Source organism: Globicephala melas, chromosome 10 (assembly GCF_963455315.2).
Source record: "Globicephala melas chromosome 10, mGloMel1.2, whole genome shotgun sequence".
In the NCBI taxonomy this organism is placed as follows: Eukaryota; Metazoa; Chordata; class Mammalia; order Artiodactyla; family Delphinidae; genus Globicephala; species Globicephala melas.
In genome coordinates, this window is record NC_083323.1 from 63,123,292 (window position 1) to 63,146,441 (window position 23,150).

A 23,150-nucleotide genomic window follows, 5' to 3' on the forward strand; every position below is an offset into this window, starting at 1 on the left:
AAGACCTGACACAGCCAAATAAATAAATAAATAATTTTAAAAAAAGGTTCTTCCAGCCCTGACCCTATAATTCTTCGTTTTTAACAAAAAAAAGGTTCTTCCAGCCCTGACCCTATAATTCTTCATCGTTTTTAACTTAGCTTTTTCAGCATACAGTATTATAGTCCACTAAGCAGGAGATTTAAGACTCCTCCTCTACACTGAGATCAGTTCCAGTAAAGGCCTTTTAAAACAAAACACTTCTAAAATCTTCTCCACCTCTCCACACAGGTTCTTTGTGTGATTGATATTATTTATCCACTGGATGCAGCTTTTAGAAAGATAAGATTTGGACAAAGGATGCCAGAAGCAATACAATTTTCCAGATTCTTCTGAATTGGTTTTATTCCAGTTTGATTTTATTATGCTACTTAAAACACTATTAGAATTACCTGGAATAACCAGGTTAATCTATTTGCAATCCAAAAATGTATTCCAAAGTCAAATATTATTATTATTATCTATTCCATATGCCCATCCTTTAGCATAAATGACTGAGAGCTATATCCATTTATTTAAGTTCATGTTTTTCACAGCATGCAACCAACACTACCACCTACTCATTATTTACAGTCCTTTCTGTAGCACTATTATAAAAGGTTACATTTAAGAGGACCTTGGGGAAATCCCTGGAGGTCCAGCGGTTAGGACGCCCAGCTTTCACGCCGAGGGCCCAGGTCCAATCCCTGGTCAAGGAAATAAGATCCCACAAGCCGAGTGGCGTGGCAAAAAATATTAAAACTTTAAAAATAAAGGACCTTGGGCTTCCCTGGTGGCGCAGTGGTTGAGAGTCCGCCTGCCGATGCAGGGGACGCGGGTTCGTGCCCCGGTCCGGGAAGATCCCACATGCCGCGGAGCGGCTGGGCCCGTGAGCCATGGCCGCTGAGCCTCCGTGTCCGGAGCCTGTGCTCCGCAACGGGAGAGGCCACAACAGTGAGCGGCCCGCATACCGCAAATAAATAAATAAATAAATAAAAATAAAGGACCCTGTGCCTCTGGAACACTATCACTCCAAATTAGGTGTAGCCTTCAAAAAGTCGGCACATCTCTGCTATCAGGTAGTAATGAGCATAATAAATTCAAGGACTTCAGCTAGAACAAATTATTGATTGACGTATTCCCCAATTATTAAAGTCTAATAACAACTTTTGAAATATTAATCTATATCCTCAGTAGCAATGTACAGTCTGTACCCTGACAATGAGCACTTACATTATGTCCATTCAATCACCCACTAGGTACCAGACACTGTTCTAGCCCAGGGGTCAGCAATCTTTTTCTGTAAAGGGCCAGACAGCAAATATTTTAGGCTTTACAGGCCTTACAGTCTCTGTTGCAACACTCAACTCCACTGTTGTAGTGTGAAAGCAGCCACAGACAACACAATAATGAATGTGCATGGCTATGTTCTAATTAAACCTTACTTACAAAAACAGGCAGCAGGCCATTTTTAGTTTGCCAGCCCCTGTTCTATGCCTATGGGGAGACAGCAGTGAAACAAATTATTTTAAGTAAAGTTAAAATTTTTTAATTAATTAATTAATTAAAATACACCTGCACACACACAGCCTGTCAGATGCTAATAAGTGCTATGGAGAAAAGTAAAGCAGGATCAAGGCGGTAAGGACACTCAGGACTTCACTGATAAGATGACATCTGAGCCCAACACCTAAAGAAAGAGGAAAAGCCATGCTACCTCCATAGAAAAAGCATTTCAGGAAGAGGTAATGGCAAGTATAAAGGCTCTGAAGAAGAAACAACCTGGCATCTTAAAAAAAACAGCAAGGATGTCACTGTGGCTACAGGGACGTGAGCAGAGGAAAGAGTCATAGGAAATTAGGCCAGAAGAGGCAAACTGAGGCCAGGTTCTTTACAATCTTTTAAGGCCACTGTCAGAACTTTGTTTTTTACTCTGAGATGGAAAGCCCCTGGAAGGCTTTGAGCAAAGGAGTGACAACCCGACTTGACTTACTTTTTAGGGGATTGTTCTGGATGTCTGCTGAGAACAGACTGTACAGAGATAAGGGCAGAAGTAGAGAAATGAGTCAGAAGGCTAATGCAATAATCCAGGAAAGAGAGAACAGCAGTTTGAATTTTGGTGGTAGCAGTAGAAACGGTGATGAGCTTCAGCATGTATCCTAAAGGTAAAACTAGATTAGATCTGAAATGTTACAGACAGAAAAGCATCAACTAGGTTTAAGGCTCGAGTAACCAGGAGAGTCTCTATTTCCTGTTATGGGGACGACTGTGGGAAAAATCTTGGGGGAAGCATATTAAGTTCGAGATGTATAACAGACACCACATAGAGAGGTTAGGTGGGCAATGAGATATACAAATTTGGAGTTAATATACTTTTACATTATGATTATTCCCAGTACGTTTGATCTCTCCAACTGGGTTATAAAATCCTTAAGAATAAAACCCCTGGACTTCCCTGGTGGCGCAGTGGTTAAGAATCTGCCTACCAATTCAGCAGAAACAGGTTCAATCCTTGGTCCAGGAAGATCCCACGTGCTGCAGAGCAACTAAGCCCGTGAGCCACAACTACTGAGCCTGCCCACAAGCCACAATACTGAAGCCTGTGCGCCTAGAGCCCACGCTCCGCAACAAGAGAAGACACTGCAATGAGAAGCCCGTGCACCACAACGAAGAGTAGCCCTGCTCACCGCAACTACTGAAAGCCTGAGTGCAGCAACAAGGACCCAGTGCAGCCATAAATAAATAAACAAACAAATAAATAAATTTTTTTAAAAAGTGAAACCTCGTTTTCACTTTACTCACAGGTATTATCCCCAAGACTATTTACTTACTTTATACACAGTTTTAATAAGATTAGATTTCTAGTTTCTGAATTCATAAATGATAGAAGCAGCAAATTTAAAATGGTGGTGCCAGGGGGTAGAAGACAGCAGCTAAAACTGACAGCTGACAAAGGAATACATAGAAATTATAAAATGCTGACAAAAACTAGAAATATCCAGCATTCCAAGATTACAGTCGTCCCTCAGTATCCACTCAGGGGATTGGTTCCAGGACCCCTGCAGATACCAAAATCCTCGGATACTCAAGTCCCTTATATAAATCATCACAGTATTTGCATATAACCTATGCACATCCTCCTGGATATTTTAAATCATCTCTAGATTATTTTTATATCTAATACAATGAAAATGCTATGTAAATTAATTGTAAACAGAGTGTAAATGCTATGTAAACAGTTGCCAGCCCGTGGCAAATTCAAGTTATGCTTTTGGGAACTTTCTGGAATTTTTTTTTTTTAATATTTTCAACCTACAGTTGGTTGAATCCATCCATGCAGAACCCACAGATACGGAAGGCCGCGTACATTTACTGTACGAACAAACAGCTGTACATATATGTCATTAAGTCAGCAATTCCTGAAAGTGTTTGTTATAGCACAAAATACTTCTAATTATCTTTAGCGACGTTTAATGTTATTAACGTTTTAAATGACATATTTTTTAAATATTGCTAATAAAAATGGAAGAAATGGTATTTAAAAGAGTAAACATAATTTATTTGAAAATTTTATGTATGTGTTATTCTCACAGGATTTGTTAGGGAGCAGATAAAATTATACACATGAAAGTCATTTAATAAACATTACTTGGGACTTGCCCTGTGCTAGAAATGGTAGATATAAGAAAAAGCAAGCCATTGTTCAAGCTCAAGTCTCTTCTTGAGAGATAAAAACATAAACAACTAATTATAATACAATGTGATCAGTGGAATGAAAACAGACTTGGGACTAAGACATCTGGGTTTGAATTTTGCCACCATTCTTGGCTTACAGTTGGAGCTGCTAACTACGTATGCTTAGCTTGCCGACCATTCAAAAACAGGCAGCAGGCCAGGCCTATGAGCAGCAGCTTGCCAACCTCTGTTGTACAGGAATATTGGGGATAAAGACAGTGACCAGAATAGCTTATTCTGTGCCCTGTTCCCCTGGCTAAGATAAGGTTTGGGAGCTGCAGAGGCAAACATGTAACTGGACATGTAACTTTCCTCCCTATTCTCTTTGCCTGGCTAATTCCCACTCATCTTTCAGGTCTCTGATCTGATGTCACTAACTCAAGAACCTGCACTCTTCCCCTCCTTACCCCCGAGACTGATCCAGTGCTTTTTCTACAGGCTTCCAAAAAGCCCTCACTACTTCTATCAGAGCCTTCACATTAAACTGTAATCTGTTTAACTGTCTTTCCCGCTAGACTATAAATCCAGGTAAGGAGGAACCTGTCTACTTGTTCCACATGATCTCCCAAGCATCTAATTCAGTGCCTGGCACATAGTAGGTGCTAGGAAATGTCCACTGAAATGAGTGAATCCAGCAATAGTTGAGTCTCCCATCCAGCAACAGGTCTTTCAGGAACCTGTCAGGACACAGACCCTTGGGTACTGACAGGATCTGTTCTCTCCTTCCAAACAGTACTTTCCTCTCCCCTCCCAGGACACAGGTCAAACTCTTTCCCTCTTCTAAATCCTCTGTTTCCTTGGCCCGATTGAAGGAATTGAAAGCTAATTCTGCCTGAAACCTCTTCCCTCCCTTCCCTTTCCAACTCTAAAGCTACACCTCCCCACTTCCTTACTGTAATCGTGCTGTCATTTCCCCAGCAAGCTAGTAACAGTGTCATTTACCAGTTTCCAGGATATGTAGGATATTTAAGAATAGGGTACTAAAAACATCCAAATATTCTACTTTTCAGTAAGAAAGGGGAGAAAATAGAAGCAGGGAAGGTAAACAACAGGAAATAGAACAGGGAATTCTAGTTTTTGAAGAGATGGATTAACAGCTTTTTACTGCAGATCACTTTGGCCCCAGGAGTAGAAAGCAAGTAACAGAGCTCCAGTTCTGCATTCCCCCAGCCTCTACACCAGCACCAGTAGTCAAGGAACCCTTTTACCCTGCAGCTTCTTCCCATATCTCTATCCTGCATCTACTTATACTACAATTTGCCTTGAAACATCAAGACTAATCTCATTATGATCTCTAACCCTACTTATATCACTCACTACAAGAAACCCAGGACTCTGGAGTCATTCCAAATCCTCCAACTCTCATCCCCATATGGCTAAGTACATCATCTTTCATGAACCAGCCCCCTCTCCCACTCGTCCCTCAATTTCTGAAATCCTTCCATCATATCCTCTGGAACTCATCAGCAAAATCCCCTATATCTTCAACCTCTTGTCTGAATGGTCCCTTCACCTTTTTGCTCTAATTGAAATCTAACGGCTGAGGCCACTGCTCTCTCTACAGTCCTATCTGTGGTTGTTTTCTCTCCCACACCCGTTACACTACTGGGCCTGGGGGTAGAAGAAGGAGGTACTCACCTTGTACCTTCCTTCTGCTTCCAGGTTATTCCCCTTTCTTCCTTCCCAAAAAAAGCCCCTGTCAGACCATACCTCCACCTCCCCACCCCTCTGCTACATTTATCTGGATAAGCTGGGTCACTTCTTCTCAAGCCTCAAAGCTTTTGGTTCCTACCTCACTGGTCTGTCATAATTCCAGGTGATTTCAAATGTTCACCTAGATGACTCTTGTGATACTCTGACCTCTCAGTTCCTTGACCTCCTCACATGCAATGATCTTGTCCTCTACCCTACTTTAGCCACTCACTCCCTTAGTCAATATCCTAGAACTTGTCAATATGATAACTACAGTCCTTCCATGATCTCCACTTCATCTGCATCCCGCTCTCCAATCACCACTTCCCATCTTTGCAGACTGCTCCTTCTAGCACCCCAACTCCAAGAACACTTTGACCTCAACAGAACTTAACAAGCAATTGATCCCACCCCCTCTCCTGTCATTTCCTACCTTAGCTTAGAGCTCAAGGTCCATCATTACAATCACTCCCTTTCCTGCATCTCAGACTTTTGCACCCTCCCACACTTTATCATACTTGCCTGGCAAAACACCTACCCTTGCTAAATATAATTCCCTGTCAAACAACTAAACCCTTTAGGACATTAAAGAGACAAGTGACGTCATATCTGACTTTTGAACTCACAATAGCTTTCTTTTTCCTCTTCCAGGGACGGTATCTAGAGGCATTCAGAGTGGTCCGGCATTTGACATACCGTTGTAGACTATCCTACAATACAGCCTCTAACAAAACTAGGCTGCCCCAAACCCCTGGAAATAGAACTGTTTACCTTCAAACCAAAAAGGTTGGGAAAGCACCAAAATCCACATGTGGCGTGTACCCAGGCCAACTTCTAGGAGTTTGTGCTGTGAGACCTAAAGTTCTTATGAGGTTGTCTAAAATGAAAAAACATGTCAGCAGGGCCTACTGTGGTTCCATGTGTACTAAATGTGTCCATGGCAGGATCAAGCGTATTTTTCTTATTGAGGAGCAGAAAATCGTTCTGAAAGTGTTAAAGGCAGAAACACAGAGTCAGAAAACTAAATTTTTAAAATGAAGCTTTTTTGAGTTAATAATTAAAAAAATCAAAAGCCAAAAGAGAGTGAGACAATTGAAAATTGGAAAACTGATAGGATATTTGATATTAAGGAATTATAAATTTTTTTGGTGTGGTAATGGTATTTTTTTGCAGGTGTCCGTATTTTTTAGAGATACAATATGAAATATTTATGCATAAAATATGATGTCTGGGACTGCTTCAAAATAATAAGAAAGGATGGAAGTGGGTAAGACAACAGATAAAACAAGATTGGGGGACTTCCCTGGCGGTCTTGTGGTTAAGACTTCCCCTTCTAATGCAGGGGGTGAGGGTTCGATCCCTGGTCAGGGAGCTAAGATCCCACATACCTCGCAGCTAAAAAACTAAAACGTAAAAAAAAAAACCGAAGCAGTACTGTAACAAATTCAATAAAGACTTTAAAAAATAAAAACAAAAAAGATTGGCCATGAGTTAATATGTGTTGAAGCTGTGTGATGAGTACCTGAGGGCTCTATTTCTTTTGTGTATTTAAATTTTTCCCTAATAACATGGTAAAAAATACAACAGTCTCTCTATGCTACGCCTGCAACAAGCAACCAAACATGGCTTTGAAAAGAAAAAGATGAAAACAAACACACCTATACCAAACCGTCTCACTTAAAATTCACAATTGCTGACTTTAAATGGTCTCATAGCTCAGCATGACAATCCTACAACTTTTGCCTTATCCATTCGTTCTCCCATACCCCCCTATAGGTCCATTTCATGTCATTTCCTTCCTCCTCAAGCCATCAACACCTCTCCATCTTCACTCCCAGCTGCTGCCCTTCATTCCATTTTCTCAGTGAAACAGGAAGCAATCTCCACCACTACCACCACCGGTTCCCATTTGCCTTTTCTTCCCTCCTGTTATTTACTGTGAATGAACTGACTGCTCCTGTCTAAAGCCAATGCCTCCACTTGGATACCAGATCCCAAACCCCACTGCCCAGTCATTCCTCATTCTCACTCTGCATCAGCACTGTTTCCCTCTCTACTGGATCATCTCTATTGGCATTGTATTAACACATTCTTACTTCTCCCATTTTATTTTTAGTTTTTTCTTGAGGTACAATTGACAGATAACATTATATTAGTTTCAGGTGTATAATGATTGCTCCCATTTTATTTATATTTTTTATTTTTTATTTTTTTGCGGTACGGGGGCCTCTCACTGTTGCGGCCTCTCCCGTTGCGGAGCACAGGCTCCGGACGCGCAGGCTCAGCAGCCATGGCTCACGGGCCCAGCCGCTCCGCGGCATGTGGGATCCTCCTGGACCGGGGCACGAACCCGTGGCCCCTGCATCGGCAGGCAGACTCTCAACCACTGCGCCACCAGGGAAGCCCTGCTCCCATTTTAAAAAGACAACTCTTAACTCTAGTTTCCCCTCCAGCTATGTATCCATTTCTCTGCTCTCCAGGACAGCAAAACTCCTAGAACAAGAAAGAACAGTGTCTGGCACATGGAACCATATTTCACTGATTCTAAGATGCCTTTTTTTTTTTTTCTTCATATCTTAACATCTCTGAAATCCAGACACAACTGATGACAACTGTTATTTGTTTCTTCTAAGTGCCTAAGACACTACCAACCTCAAACAATCTCTAATTAAAAATCTCTGCTTGAGTTTTTGGTACAACATAGGTAGTGTGAATTCAAACTGAAAACCAGTTCAAATTCCAAAGAAAGTTTTTACCCCTCCTACACAATGCCAGGGTTGAGACATGTGAGCTGCCTTGCTGTCGCTTTCCGTGTGGTGGGCTTCTTCTCATTTACATTCTCATGTAGTTTCCCAGCTTTAAGCAGGGCCTCTTACAGATTACCCATCTTGGGCCTACTTCTCTTTTTCAGTAGTACATAAAATTATGGTGTATCTTACAACTGATGGTACCGAAATAGCAATATAAGCATATTATTTAGAGAGATGGAGATAAATACCAAAAAGTGTTAACTAAAAAAAGCTCTAAAAGTGCCTCTGAAGGGAAATAAAGGGGAAAAGGTATTTTATGTTTTAACAAACTTTACAGAACTATTCGATTCCACAAACTATGTATACATATAACTTTGATAAAAATGAACCCTAGGGCTTCCATGGTGGTGCAGTGGTTAAGAATCTGCCTGCCAACGCAGGGGACAAGGGTTCGAGCCCTGGTCCGGGAAGATGCCACATGCCGCGGAGCAACTAAGCCCGCGCCACAACTACTGAGCCTGAGCTCTAGAGCCCGCAAGCCACAACTACCGAGCCCATGTGCCACAACTACTGAAGAACAACAAGAGAAGCCACTGCAATGAGAAGCCCACGCACCACAACGAAGAGTAGCCCCCGCTCGCCGCAACTAGAGAAAGCCTGCACACAGCAACGAAGACCCAACGCAGCCAAAAATAAATAAATTTAAAAGAAAAAAAAGAAAAGAACCCTAAAAGGAAAAAAATTAAATGATCTTTGAGAAAAAGAGAGGAGAGAGGAAAATGTATGTGGACATGGGAATAATGCAGGAGTCAGAAGTCAGCAATCCCTTAAGTTTACCTGGCAAAGGGCCAAACAAGAAGGACAGAAACAAAGGCAAGAAAAATCTACTACAGTTCTGCAAAGACGGGAGACAAAGCATGCTGAAACTGCCTAAGACAGAAAAAGTAGGGAATTTCCTGGCAGTCCAGTGGTTAGGACTCTGTGCCCCCACTGCAAGGGGCACAGGTTTGATCCCTGATCCCTGGTCAGGGAACTAAGATCCCACATGCCTTGAGGCCAAAAAAAAAAAAAAAAAAAAAACTATAAAAAAAAAAAGTCAAAATCATCAGGTTGGTTTTGTTGTTTTTTTTATAATAATAATAATGTTTTTTGGTTTTTTTAATATTTAATAATAAATAAATAAAAATAATTAAATTGGCATAGTTAAGACCAAAAAGATAAAGTGGACATTGTTATCGTACCTTCAGCCCTTGCTTTAACAGGCAAATGAACACAGCTTGAAACACAGGTGACTCTTGCTGTTCTATGAGACAGTGAAGGGAGCTTCTCAATATTTAAATATATTAATATAATCAGTTATAGAAATCTAAATATAAAACCAATCTCCTATAGGGTTTGAGAAGGCTTCACCATATCCCTGAAAAGTTTAACATTCCTTATTCAAGTTTAATCATCTCTTTAGAAAGGGAAAGCAGTGAGAGTACTTGTTGAACCGCAATTACTATCAAAATTCAAAAAGCTGACCATATTTGTTTAGCCACAAGCCAACGTTATTTAAATCAGGACAAAAATATTACATCAGCCATTCATGATCTGAATTCTAGTGTATGAGATCAATTTAAATATGGTACATATAAAAAGTCATGAGACATTTGTTTCATAATAAATAAGGCAGTGGCCAACGATTACGCATTAGCTTTTTTGAGATAAGCTATCAAGTCTGCCCTATCTCCCTTCTTCTTAACGCCAGCGAAGATCATTTTTGTTCCAGGGATGTACTTCTTGGGATTCTCCAAACACTCCATCAGCGCCTCCTCTCCCCCGGTGATGCCTTTGTTCTTGTTGGCATCAATATAAGAGAATCCAACAGGCTGGCCTGTCTTTCGCCCCAACAGACCATGGAGATTTGGCCCAGTCTTGTGCTTGCCTCCCTTTTCCACAGTATGGCACTGGGCACACTTCTGAACAAAAATCTTCTTGCCCTTCTCAACATTACCCATTTTTAAATCGTTCTTTCTCCGTACCCAACTAAGAGGTTCCCTCTCGCAAGCTGAACGTCCCGCTCTCTAAGCCCAAGGACACGCCAGTTCGCGCCTATGTATGGGTGTTGGTGCCCATCAGGTTGTTTTAACTGAAATTATAAGGAATAGTACAGAAACAGACCTTCTCAACTGAGCTCCATATTACCTATGTACATCTCCACCTGGATATCCCACAGGAAACTCAAATGGAACATGTCCCTAGTAAAAGAACTGCTTAACTCAAATCAGTTTCTTAAAAAACAAGGGGTGGTAGGTTTTGTATATTTATACATAAAGGATTAAGTATGTGTGAGGGAGAAAAAAAAGAATATCCATAATCCAGCTAAATCTACCAAAAATCAATAAAATTATCCAGATTTCCCATGTTAAAAAAAAATTAACGTCTCAATTAAATTCATTCACTCCCAAACCTGCCCTTCTTCTTAGAGTGCCTACTCTAGGTGGTCTCCCAAATAAGAAACTCAGGGAGTGATGCTAGATTCTTCCCCTTCTTCCCCTACCTTAATCCAGCCATTATCTTAATCTAACATACAGCATTTCTAAATTTCCTTGAATTTGTCTTCTCTATTCCAACTACCTTATATCAGGGCTTGATCTCTTTCCTATATTACAGCAATAGCTTTATAATGTTCCAACTATCCTCCACATAATTGCTGAAGGGATCCTTCTAGATTGAATGTAAGCCTGCATATGTCACTCTCCTGCTTAAAATTCCCCAAGGAGTCTAAAATTTAAGCTTCTCAGCATTGCAAATAAAATTCTTTATTAAATGACCTTACTCTGGCCTCCATCCTTATTTAAAACTACTTTTCTCACTCATTCATTCAATTCATCAGTCACCAAATGTTTATTGAGCACCTATAATATCCCAGGTTCTGTAGGCACTGAGAAATACTCTAGTGAACAAAATAAAATGTCCTACCCTCTTGAAGCTTACAGTCTAATGGAGGAAATTACTCAGTGAATATATTCATCCACTTAACAATCTTTTTTGTATATCTACCTGTATAAGCACTCTTGTCAGTGCTGGAAATACAGTGATGAGCAAGACGAAGTCCTTACCCTCAGACAGTTTATATCTGAGAGAAACTGTGATAAATGCCATTAAAATAAAGCTATGATGGGGCTTCCCTGGCGGCGCAGTGGTTGCGAGTCCGCCTGCCGATGCAGGGGACACGGGTTCGTGCCCCGGTCCGGGAAGATCCCACATGCCGCGGAGCGGCTGGGCCCGTGAGCCATGGCCGCTGAGCCTGCGCGTCCGGAGCCTGTGCTCCGCAACGGGAGAGGCCACAACAGTGAGAGGCCCGCGTACCGCAAAAAAAAAACAAAACAAATAAATAAAAATAAATAAAGCTATGAGATACACAAGGACAGGAAAACCTGAACCAATCTGAGGGGTCAGGAAAGACTTCTGAAATCGAGTGATATCTGAGATAAGAACCAAAGATGAAGAGGCAATGGCAAGGAAAAGAGTTGTGATGGTGAAGAGTATTCCAGGCAGAGGGAACAGCCTTTGTACAAGGCCCTGACATGAGTGGGAGACCAGGGCATTAGGGAAAATAAAAAGCCAGAGTAACCAGAGAGTAGGAATGGTGTCCAAGGAAGGTGACAACACAGGCACTAAAATTTAAATCAAATAAACGATCACTGTGTCGGGAATGGATATTAGGCGTCTAAGAGTGGAATCTGGGGGGCCCATTTAAAAGGCTATTACAGGGGACTTCGCTGGCAGCCCAGTGGTTAAGACACTGCGCTTCCAATGCAGGGGGCGCAGGTTCGATCCCTGGTTGGGGAACAAGATTCCACATGTCGTGTGGCCCAGCCAAAAAAAACAAGGCTATTACAGTAGTCCAGAGCTGAAGCCAAATGATACACAGGAATATCTAAACCAGACAGATGCCTTAATGCCTACGAACTGCAAAGGAATCTAGGCCATAGTCCCTGTGCCAAGCCAACAAGTTGAACTGGCTATAAATTCAAGAAACATAAAGGTCTACTCCATCCATGAAACAGGAAATAGAAACACTCGGCTCACTGAGAGAACAGCAAGCACTGCACCTGCGCCTAGAGATGGAAAAGGTTACCTGGAAGAAAATGGATCCCAGGCCTGCATCATTCACAGATGTGAAGTCTAAATTCACACTACACGTATGGTACAAGGACCTCAATCTGACACTTCATCATAAATAAGGTTCAGAACTAAAGAATGAAATAGGACCACAACAGAGCAAATGAAAAACTGTACAGTAGAGATGATTCCACAATCTGAGACACACAGGACTTAAGTTCAGTTTTTTTGTTTTTTTGTGGTTTTTTTGTTTTTTGGCTGCTCCATGTGGCCTGTGGGATCCTAGTTCCCCAACCAGGGATCAAACCTGGGCTCCCAGCAGCGAAAGCATGGAGCCCCAACCACTGGATCACCAGGGAATTCCCAAGTTCAGTGTTTAAAGAAAAAAAAAAGAAAAAACAAACACAGAGAAACAAACCTCCCACAGGGAAATCAGCTGATACAGCCATCAGAGACTGCACCCCAAGAATAAGAAATAATATAACAACCTGAAAAAGACATTTTAAAAGAAGGTTTAAAAATAAGATAGGGTTCCCCCTAAGATCAGGAACAAGACAAGGATATCTATTCTTACTACTTCTCTTTACTACTGTACTAGAGGTTCCAACCAACACAATCAGGCAAGAAAAAGAATTAAAAGGCATCCAGACTGAAAAGAAATAAGTAAAATTGTCTTTACTCATAGACGACATAATTATTTGTATGAAAACGTCTGATGAAACCTACAAAAAAACTATACTAGATTAAGTGAATTTAGGAAGGTTGCAGAATACAAAATCAGTACACAAAAATCAACTGTATTTCTATAACTAGCAATAAACAATCAGAAACTGAAACTAAAAACACAACAGTACAGGAAATTCCCTGGCGGTCCGGTGGTTAGGACTCCATGCTTTCACTGCTGTGGGCCTGGGTTTGATCCCTGGTTGGGGAACTAAGATCCCACAAGTTTCGTGGTGCAGCCAAAAAACAAAAAGAAACAAAAAAACAAAACAAATAGTATAAAAAAATAGTATTAAAAAAATACCCGTAAGAATAAATCTGTCATTGCAGCACTATTTACAATAGCCAAGACATGGAAGCAACCATGTCCATCGACAGAGGAGTGGATAAAGAAGATGTGGTACATATATACAATGGAATATTACTCAGCCATAAAAAAGAACAAAATAATGCCATTTGCAGCAACATGGATGAACCTAAAGATTGTCATACTGAGTGAAGTAAGTCAGACAAAGATAAATATCATAAGATATCGCTTATACTTAGAATCTAAAAAAATGGTACAAATGAACTTATTTACAAAACAGAAATAGAGTCACAGATGTAGAAAACTTATGGTTACCTGGGGGGAAAGGGGGGGAGGATAAATTGGGAGATGGGGATTCACATATACACACTACTATCTATAAAATAGATAACTAATAAGGACCTACTTTATAGCACAGGGAGCTATACTCAGTCCTCTGCAATGACCTATATGAGAAAGAATCTAAAAAAGAGTAGATATATGTATATATATAACTGATTCACTTTGATGTACACCTGACACAACACTGTAAATCAACTATACTCCAACAAAAATTTTTTTAAAAGACTCAACAATTAAAAAAAAGAATAAATCTGACAAAAGATGTGAAAGATCTATACAGTGAAAACTACACAGCATTGTGGAGAGAAATTAAAGACCTAAATAAATGGATACATATACAGACATATATTTGTTATTGGGCTGGAAGGCTTGATATTGTTAGAATGTCAATTCTCTCCAAGTTGATTTAATAGAGCTAAAGCAATTTCAACCAAGATCCCAGCAGACATTTTTGTAGAAACTGACAAACTAGTTCTAAAATCCATATGAATATGCAGAGGTACTAGAATGGCCAAAACAACTTTGAAAAAGAAGTTGGAGGGTGAACAATACCTGATTTCAAGATGTATTATAAAGTTATAGTAATCAAAGACCATGTGGTACTTGCACAAAGATCAGTGGAACAGAATAGAGGGTCCAGAAACATTCCCACACATACACAGACAACTGATTTTTGACAAAGATAAAAGGCAATTTAGTCTTCCAACAAACGGTACTGAAAAATTAGATATCCATATGCAAAAAATGAACTTTCACCCATAGTTTGGTATTATATAAAAAAATTAATTCAAAATGGATTGCAGATCTAAATGTAAAACCTAAAACTATTAAGTTTCCTAGAAGAACTCAGAAGTGAAAAACTTTTTAACCTTGGGTTGGACAAAGATTTCTTAGACATGACACCAAAAGCACAAAACTTTTGTTCTTTGAAAAGACATTGTTATGAGAAAAGATAATGCACAGAGTGATAGAAAATGTTTGCAAATCATATATCCAATGAAGGACTTGTATCCAGAATAAAGAACTCTCAAAACAACAATTAGCAAATGAACAACTCAATTTTTTAAATGGGTTTATGATTTTAAAACACTTCACCAAAGACGCACATGAAAAGCAGTTCAGCTTCCTTAGTCATCAGGGAAATGCATATTAAAACAATCAGGTACCACTATGCAACTATTAGAAGGACTAAAGTTTTTAAAAATTAAAAAGACTGACCGCATCAAGTACTGGCAAAAATGTGAAGCAACTGGAACTCTCACAGACTGATAGGGGTGTAAAAATGACAAAACCATTTTGGAAAGCACTTTGACAATTCCTTAAAAAATTAAAGGAGTTAAACTATTCGACCCAGCCATGCTACTCCTAGGTATTTATCCAAGAGAAAATAAATGTCCATACAAAGACATGCACACAAATGTTCACCAGCAGTTTTTATTTGTAGTGGTTAAAAACTGCTAACAATCCAAAGTCCATCAGCTGGCTACTGAATGCATAAAAAAAAATTGTAATAGATACACACTAACCATAAACACGGGTTAACCTCAAAATAATTAAGCTGAGTGAAAGAAGCCAGACCCCCATACACAAACAATTAGTATACGCAGTATGATTCCATTTATATGAAACAGAAAATGCAAACCAATCGAGTGACAGAAAGCAGATTAATGATTGCCTGGGGGAGGGGAGAGGGAAGTAGGGGAGAAAGGGCATGACAGAGGAAACAAGGAAACTTTTGGGGGGTAATGGACAGTTTCACAGGTATATGTCAAAACTTATCAAACTGTCCACTTTAAACACATGTAGTTTATTCTACGTCAATTACACCTCAATGAAGTTGTTTTATTAAAAAAAAACAAGGCAGGAAGAGCCACAGATTAGGAGAATAACTGCAATGCATACTGACACAGGATTAGTATCCACATGTGTTACTAATACCTATAACTCAATTTAAAACAAAACCGAGACTTCCCTGGTGGTCTAGTGGTAAAGAATCCACCTTCCACTGCAGGGGACGTGGGTTCGATCCTTGGCCAGGGAACTAAACTCCCACATGCTGGAGGGCAACTAAGCCTGTGCGTCACAACTACTGATCTCGAGCGCCTCCACTACAGAGCCCACGCGCCCTGGAGCCCTCGCACCACAACTAGAGAGAGAAAACCCACATGCCACAACTAGAGATAGAAGCCCGAGCGCCGCAATGAAGAGACAGCACGCCGTTACAAAAGAACCCGCATGCCTCAAATGAAGACCCCATGTGCCACAACTAAGACCTGATGCAGACAAAAAGTAAGGAAAATAAATAAGTAAAATAAATAGGTATTTAAAAAAACAAACAACTCAATAGGAAAATAAGCCATAGAAATGAACAAATAATTTACAACAGAGAAAAAGTAAATGACAATAAACAAATTAAAATATGCTCAAACTTACTAACAATGGAGAGAATGCAAATTAAAACATAAAATAGGGAAAGTGGTGGGGGAGGTGGTGTGATGAATTGGGAGATTGGGATTGACATGTATACACTAATATGTATAAAATGGATAACTAATAAGAACCTGCTGTATAAAAAAATAAAATACAAAAATTCAAAATAAATAAATAAAATAGTCCCCTCATCCATTAAAAAACAAACCCATAAAATAGTACAACACACATAACATCAGCAAAAGTTGTAAAGATCCAGGACTTCCCTGGTGGTGCAGTGGTTAAGAATCCGCTTGCCAATGCAGGGGACACGGGTTCGAGGCCTCGTCCAGGAAGAGCCCACATACAGTGGATAAACCAGGCCCGTGCACCACAACTACTGAGCCTCGCTCTAGACCCCCATGAGCCACAACTATTGAGCCCGCATGCCACAACTACTGAAGCCCAAGCGCCTAGAGTCTGTGCCCCGCAACAAGAGAAGCCACCACAATGAGAAGCCCGCGCACCGCAACGAAGTGTAGCCCCTGCTCGCTGCAACTAGAGGAAGCCCACTTGCAGCAACAAAGACCCAATGCAGACAAAAAATAAATAAATAAAATAAATTTATATTAAAAAAAAACAAGACTGGAGTGGAGAGAAGGAATGGGATTTAAAGCATTCTAAGTTTCCTGTATTGTTCAGGAAGGCAGAGATACTAATTTTAGAGTTCAATAGGTATGCATGTTAAAAATGTAAGGGTTAACTCCTAAAAAGAAAAATACATAAACATAAAATGTTCAACTTGAAAATCAGTAAAAGAAAAAAAGAATATATATATATATATGTATATATATATATGAGAGCAAATAAGCAGCATGGTTTAAAAAAAATAAGGTATAAACTAAAATGGCAGAAATAAGTCTAGAAGTATCAGGAATCACATTAAATATGAAAAGACTAAACTTATCAAAAGACAGACTATCAGACTGATTTTTTTTATTGTATGATTTTTAAAAATTTTTTATTGGAGTAGAGTTGATTTACAATGTTGTCACACTGGTTTTTTTTTAACCCAACTATTCACAGATTACCAAGATACATTTAAAGCAAAGTGAGCCAGAAAGGTAGAAAATTTAAAGGAAAATTAAAAGATATGCTATACAAATAGTAATCAAAAGAAATATTAGTATTATTCATTAATTAATATTAATTTTAGACAATAAGACTTAAAGCAAAAATCATTAATATGCAGTCATCAAGAGAGAGCCAACAGCATTCATCAAAAGAGTACCCATTACTCCTGCAGTGAAACAGTCCTCTCCCCCATGGAGAGATATTTAAGAGGGTCCAAGTACTTGGAAGAAAAATGACCTTCCTGAGATCCTGCCATTTGCAACAACATGCATGAACCTGGAGGACATTATGCTAAGTGAAATAAGCCAGACACAGAAAGAAAAAATCTGCAGGATCTCATTATATCTGGAATCCTTTTCAAAAAGTCAAATACTTAGAAGCAGAGAGTAGAATGGTGGTTATGAGAGGCAGGGAGGTGGGGGAAACGGGGAGATGGTGAAAGGGTACAAAGCTGTAATTATGTAGGATGAATAAGTCTAGAGATCTAACGTACAGCATAGTGATTACAGTTTGTAATACTGTATTGGATACTGGACATTTGTTAAGAGAGTAGATTTCAGGTACTCCCATCACACAAAAAAATGTTAGCTATGTGAGAAAATATGTTAATTAGCTTGACTATAGTAATCACTTTGCTGTGATATACCGTGTATATCAAAATATCATGTTGTACATCTTAAATACACACAATTTTTATTTTAAATTAAATTTTTTTTAATTAAAAATTTAAAAGAACGTCCTTCACCAGGATTCAGGACTCCTTGCCCTTCCCTCCCTCCTAACACTCACACCCTCACCTCCAGTATCTATCTGCGTGCTATCTACCAGGCCTAACCTTTTAATGTTCTTTACCTTTATATTGTCCATCAAAAGAAACCCCAGACTTCCAGACCTCTCATCTCCCATGTTCTAATCCCCACACAGTTAGTCCTACACACTCCCTGCTCTGTCCCCATGTGTCACACACCTCTCTCCAAATTCTGAAACCCTTCCACTTGTGCCCAACATTTCCAACCTCTACTCTGGACTCTTCAACTTCTTATCCTAATTGAAACCTGGTTCCCCTCTGAGGCCATACTTCCCTTGCAGCCCTCAAGTAGTGAAAGTTATTTTTCCCATACCCCTCATACCACTGGACCTGGGGGTGGGAAGTGCCCTCCTTGCTCCTCACTGATGCTTCCAAATTAGTCTCCTTCTGTCTTCCCTAAAAAACCTCTACTTTGAATATCATGTGAAAACTCTATTACCCATTACCAGGCTGTGATGGTTAATTTTATGTGTCAACTTGACTGGATCACGGGGTGCCCAGATATTTGGCTAAACATCATATCCGGATATATCTGAGGGGGTGTTTTCAAATGAGACTAACATTTGAATCAGCAGACTGAGTAAAGCAGGTGATCATCCAATCCACTGAGGTACCAAATAAAATAAAAAGAAAGAGGAAGGGAGAATTCATTCTCATTCTCTCTCTCTCTCTCTCTCTCTGTCTGACTGCTTGAGCTGAGCTATCGGTCTTCCGCTTTTGGACTTGGACTTAAACCATCAGTGTTCCTGGGTCCCAGGCCTTCAGACTCAGACCGGAATTTACACTGCTGGCTTTGCTAGGTCTCCAGCTTACAGCCCCCAGATTCTCAGCCCCCATAATTGCATGAGCCAATTCTTATAATAAACCTTACTCCAGATAGATATAGATACAGATACAGATGTACCTTATTGACTCTTTTTTTTAAATAAATTTATCTATTTATTTTTGGCTGTGTCAGGTCTTCGTTGCTGCGCACGGCGCTTCTCATTGAGGTGGCTTCTCTTGTTGCAGAGCACAGTCTCTAGGCACACGGGCTTCAGTAGTTGTGGCACACAGGCTCAGTAGTTGTGGCTCATGGGCTCTAGAGCACAGGCTCAGTAGTTGTCACGCATGGGCTGAGCTGCCCCATGGCATGTGGGATCTTCTGGACCAGGGTTCGAACCTGTGTCTCCTGCATTGGCAGGCGGATTCGTTTTTATTTTTTTAACATCATTACTAGAGTATAATTACTTTACAATGTTGTGTTACTTTCTGCTGTATAACAAAGTGAATCAGCTATATGTGTGTGTGTGTGTATATATATATATATATATATATATATATATATCTCCACTCCCTCTTGCATCTCCCTCCCATGCTCCCTATCCCACCCCTCTAGGTGGTCACAAAGCCCCAAGCTGATCTCCCTGTGCTATGCAGCTGCTTCCACTAACTATTTATTTTACATTTAGTAGTGTATATATGTCCATGCCACTCTCTCACTTCGTCCCAGCTATCCCTTCCCCCTCCCCGTGTCCTCAAGTCCATTCTCTACATCTGCGTCTTTATTCTTGTCCTGGTAGGTGGATTCTTAACCACTGCGTCACCAGGGAAGTCCCCCTACGGATTCTTTCTCTCTGGAAAACCCTACATTGTGACTCTCCACAACACTGTTCCTGTCCTAACTCTCAGTGATTTCAATTTCACATAGATAATCTAACACTCATCTCCTTGAATTCCTATCTCACTTCTTTGAATTCCTTGCTTCCAATGATCTTGTCCTTCACCTACACAGCCCACAATGATGCCTCCATAACCATGCTCCATCTCTCACCTACTCAGATTCCAACATCTTTTGATCCCACCACAACATTCAATTAACTGATTATACCAACTTTTCACCATCTCTTGGCAACTTCACGTCCTCCCTTCCCTCCTGACCTGGTTTAAATTCCACAGTGTATTATCACAATCACTCTCTTACACATATTCTCCATTGCCTTGACCCTCTCATGTTTTGTTCTACGATCTGAGTAAAACCTTTCTCTGGTTAAATCCACTCCAAACATACACCCCTGCAGCTGAATGTGGCTGGAGGAAAAAAACATGTTGACTAATCTCACTTTAAATTCATGTCCACAAACCTGGAGGGATCCTTAATGCCACCTGGCAATCATACAGCATTTCCCTGCTGCAGCCACTCTTACACTCTCCCAATCAAGTTCACACCTTCTCCACTCTCCAAACCTCCATCACCTCCTCCCCACCCTCACTCTCAGCTGAGCATTTTGATTCCTTACTCACTGAGAATATTAAAACGGAAGAAAACTTTCACAAACTCCTACTGCCAAAGCAATCCACCTACTTGATGGTGGGTTTGAGATACATTTTGAAGATGAAATCAACAAGAATTGGAGATGGATCTGATGCGAGGTATGGGGAAGAGAAAGGGATCAAAGATGACTTTCAAGTCTTTGCTCAAATATTATTTTCTCAACAAGACTTTCCCTTACCGCCTTTCAGTCTCTGTCTTTCCCGTGCTCTCTCGCGCTCTCTCTCTCTCTCTCTCTCTCTCTCTCTCTCTCACACACACACACACACACACAGTCACACAGTCACATGTTCACACATTGTCTCTGTCTCCTTTCCTGTTTTTTGTTTTGAGTTTTTTCTTTTCAATACCAGTTATCACCAACTGAAATACTAAACATTTTACTCCTTTGCTTAACATCTGCCTTCCCCTACTAGAGTATAACTGCGCGCAGGCAAGGATTTTTATGCTTAGTTCACTCCTGCAGATCAGAAAAATAGTAGGCACTCAGTAATATTGATACTTTGTTAAAGAAATGAACTGTTCCTGGCATGAGCAAATGGTTGGATGGCGGTGCCATTTACATAGAAGAAGAATACCTTAATGGGGGAAGAATCATAGTCTCTATACAAAGGAGCTTATAATCTAGTGAGAGAGAGACACTGAAACATACATTTACAACATATTAGGATTCTATGATTTGTTAAATCTACGATAAAAGCAGAATTGAAGAACTAATATTCTATGATCTGATTTTTATCAAAACTGCATGCTTTTATATATATATATATACACACTTGCACACACAACACATACACATACATATATGTGTACATACACACAACACATACATATATGTTTCCGCAACTATACAGAAAAAGTTCTGGAAGGAAAGTTACCAAACTGTTAGCCTGTGGGGCAAGAACAGTACTATGCTATGTATGGGGAATGAGACTGAAGAGAGGGTGAGGAGACTTTCACTTTTCACCTTATACATGTTTTACAATAAGCATATTGCTCTTATAATTTAAAAATGAGACATGGAAAAATTTCCTTCCTAAAGGGAAAAAAACATATTTAACAGAAGATTAACACCCAGACTATAAAAAACTTCTATAAAACAAACAAAAAAAACAATTTAAAAATGGGCAAAGTACATAAAAAGATATTTTACAAAGAAATATAGTCAATAAACATACACAACACACTCAACCTCATGTTTAATCAAGAAAAACAAAACACTTTTTTTTTTTTTATTTTTTGGTACGCGGGCCTCTCACTGTTGTGGCCTCTCCCGTTGTGGAGCACAAGCTCCGGACGCGCAGGCTCAGCAGCCAGGGCTCACGGGCCTAGCCACTCCGCGGCATGTGGGATCTTCCCGGATCGGGGCACGAACCCGTGTCCCCTGCATCGGCAGGCGGACTCTCAACCACTGCACCACCAGGGAAGCCCACAAAACACTTTTAATTCACCAGATAATAGCAAATGTTTTAAGTGTATAAGTTCGTTACCTACAACTACTGGTAGGACTGCAAATTGGTATTTTTTTTAAAGTAATTTAGTGAGCAGCAAAGTAAACAGTGTTATAATCCAAAGAATAATAAATATCCATGAGCCCATAATGTGTAAATAAATTATTAAATAAATAAATGGGGGACAAAGTACAAGTCTCTTTACAAAAAAATTCTAATTAATAAATGTAGAAGTAATGAGAGAAACAGAAAATAACAATTAGGATACCATAGTAATAACTGCTGCAGGCAAGATCTGATGAATGCTAAAATTAACAGGTGATCTTTTAAGAGAAACAGTATATTTGCATAGACTCAAAATATCGCCCTAAAATATTTACTGTGGAGGTTTAAACCTGTGTCCAAATTCTGAGACTTCACCCTCCAGAAGGTGGAACTTTTTTTTTCTTTTAATAAACTTATTTATTTATATTTTATTTTTGTCTGCGTTGGGTTTTCGTTGCGGCGAGCGGAGGCTACTCTTCGTTGCGGTGTGGGGGCTTCTCATTGCGGTGCCTTCTCTTGTTGCAGAGCACGGGCTCTAGAGCGCAGGCTCAGTAGTTGTGGCGCACGGGCTTAGTTGCTCTGAGGCATGTGGGATCTTCCCAGACCAGGGCTCGAACCCGTGTCCCCTGCATTGGCAGGCGGATTCTTAACCATTGCGCCACCAGGGAAGCCCTCAAATAACTTTTAAAAGACATCCAGGGAATTCCCTGGCGGTCCACTGGCTAGGACTCAGCACTTTCACTGCTGGAGCCCGAGTTCAATCCCTGACTGGAGAACTAAGATCCTGCAAGCCTCACAGCACAGCCAAAAAAAAAAAAGACCTCCATAAAATACAACGTTTGAATCGAGACAGAGGTGAAAAAGATTACCCAACTAAGCTTTGTTTAAAGTACTGTCAACTTAACAAGGAATTAGATAACCATCTCAAGAAACCTAGTGTGTCCTGACTACTAAGATGTAACAAAACATCAAGTTTGCATCTGAGTTAAATGGCTGCCTTAGTCTGTGGTGGTTCTGTGCCACCTACTATTCAGGTCCTGCAACACCTTTATTTCCTGTCATTCATCATAGTTATAAACGAGTTTCACTGTTCTCATCAAATGTGACGGAGCTTCTAATGATGAGATCCTTGTCCTGAGCACTTGTGCAGCATATGAAGGTAGGCTATGATGGCAATTTACTACAAAGATATAAGAGGATAACCAAAGTGAGCAGAAGAGTCACTTCCACCATACACTACCGTACATTCTGAATCAATGTAACAGTAGAAGATAGCCAGGAAGAGCCAGCAGTGGGTTGACCACACTGACATGTT

At 40.1% G+C, this 23,150-nt stretch overlaps 3 protein-coding genes across 4 annotated transcripts in view; 1 reads left to right on the top strand and 2 right to left on the bottom strand.

Moving 5' to 3' along the window:
* SPATS2 (spermatogenesis associated serine rich 2) overlaps window positions 1–23,150 on the bottom strand; it is a 138,935-nt gene that overhangs the window by 110,353 nt on the left and 5,432 nt on the right. The window lies entirely within an intron of this gene.
* On the top strand, window positions 2,159–6,483 carry LOC115841272 (large ribosomal subunit protein eL34-like). Its single transcript, XM_060306966.1, has 3 exons — window positions 2,159–2,183; window positions 4,269–4,281; window positions 6,027–6,483. The coding sequence occupies exons 1-3, from the start codon at window positions 2,159–2,161 to the stop codon at window positions 6,481–6,483; spliced, it is 495 nt and encodes a 164-aa protein (XP_060162949.1).
* Window positions 9,881–10,210, bottom strand: LOC115841351 (cytochrome c-like). Its single transcript, XM_060306374.1, has one exon. The coding sequence runs from the start codon at window positions 10,193–10,195 to the stop codon at window positions 9,881–9,883; it is 315 nt and encodes a 104-aa protein (XP_060162357.1). The 5' UTR covers window positions 10,196–10,210.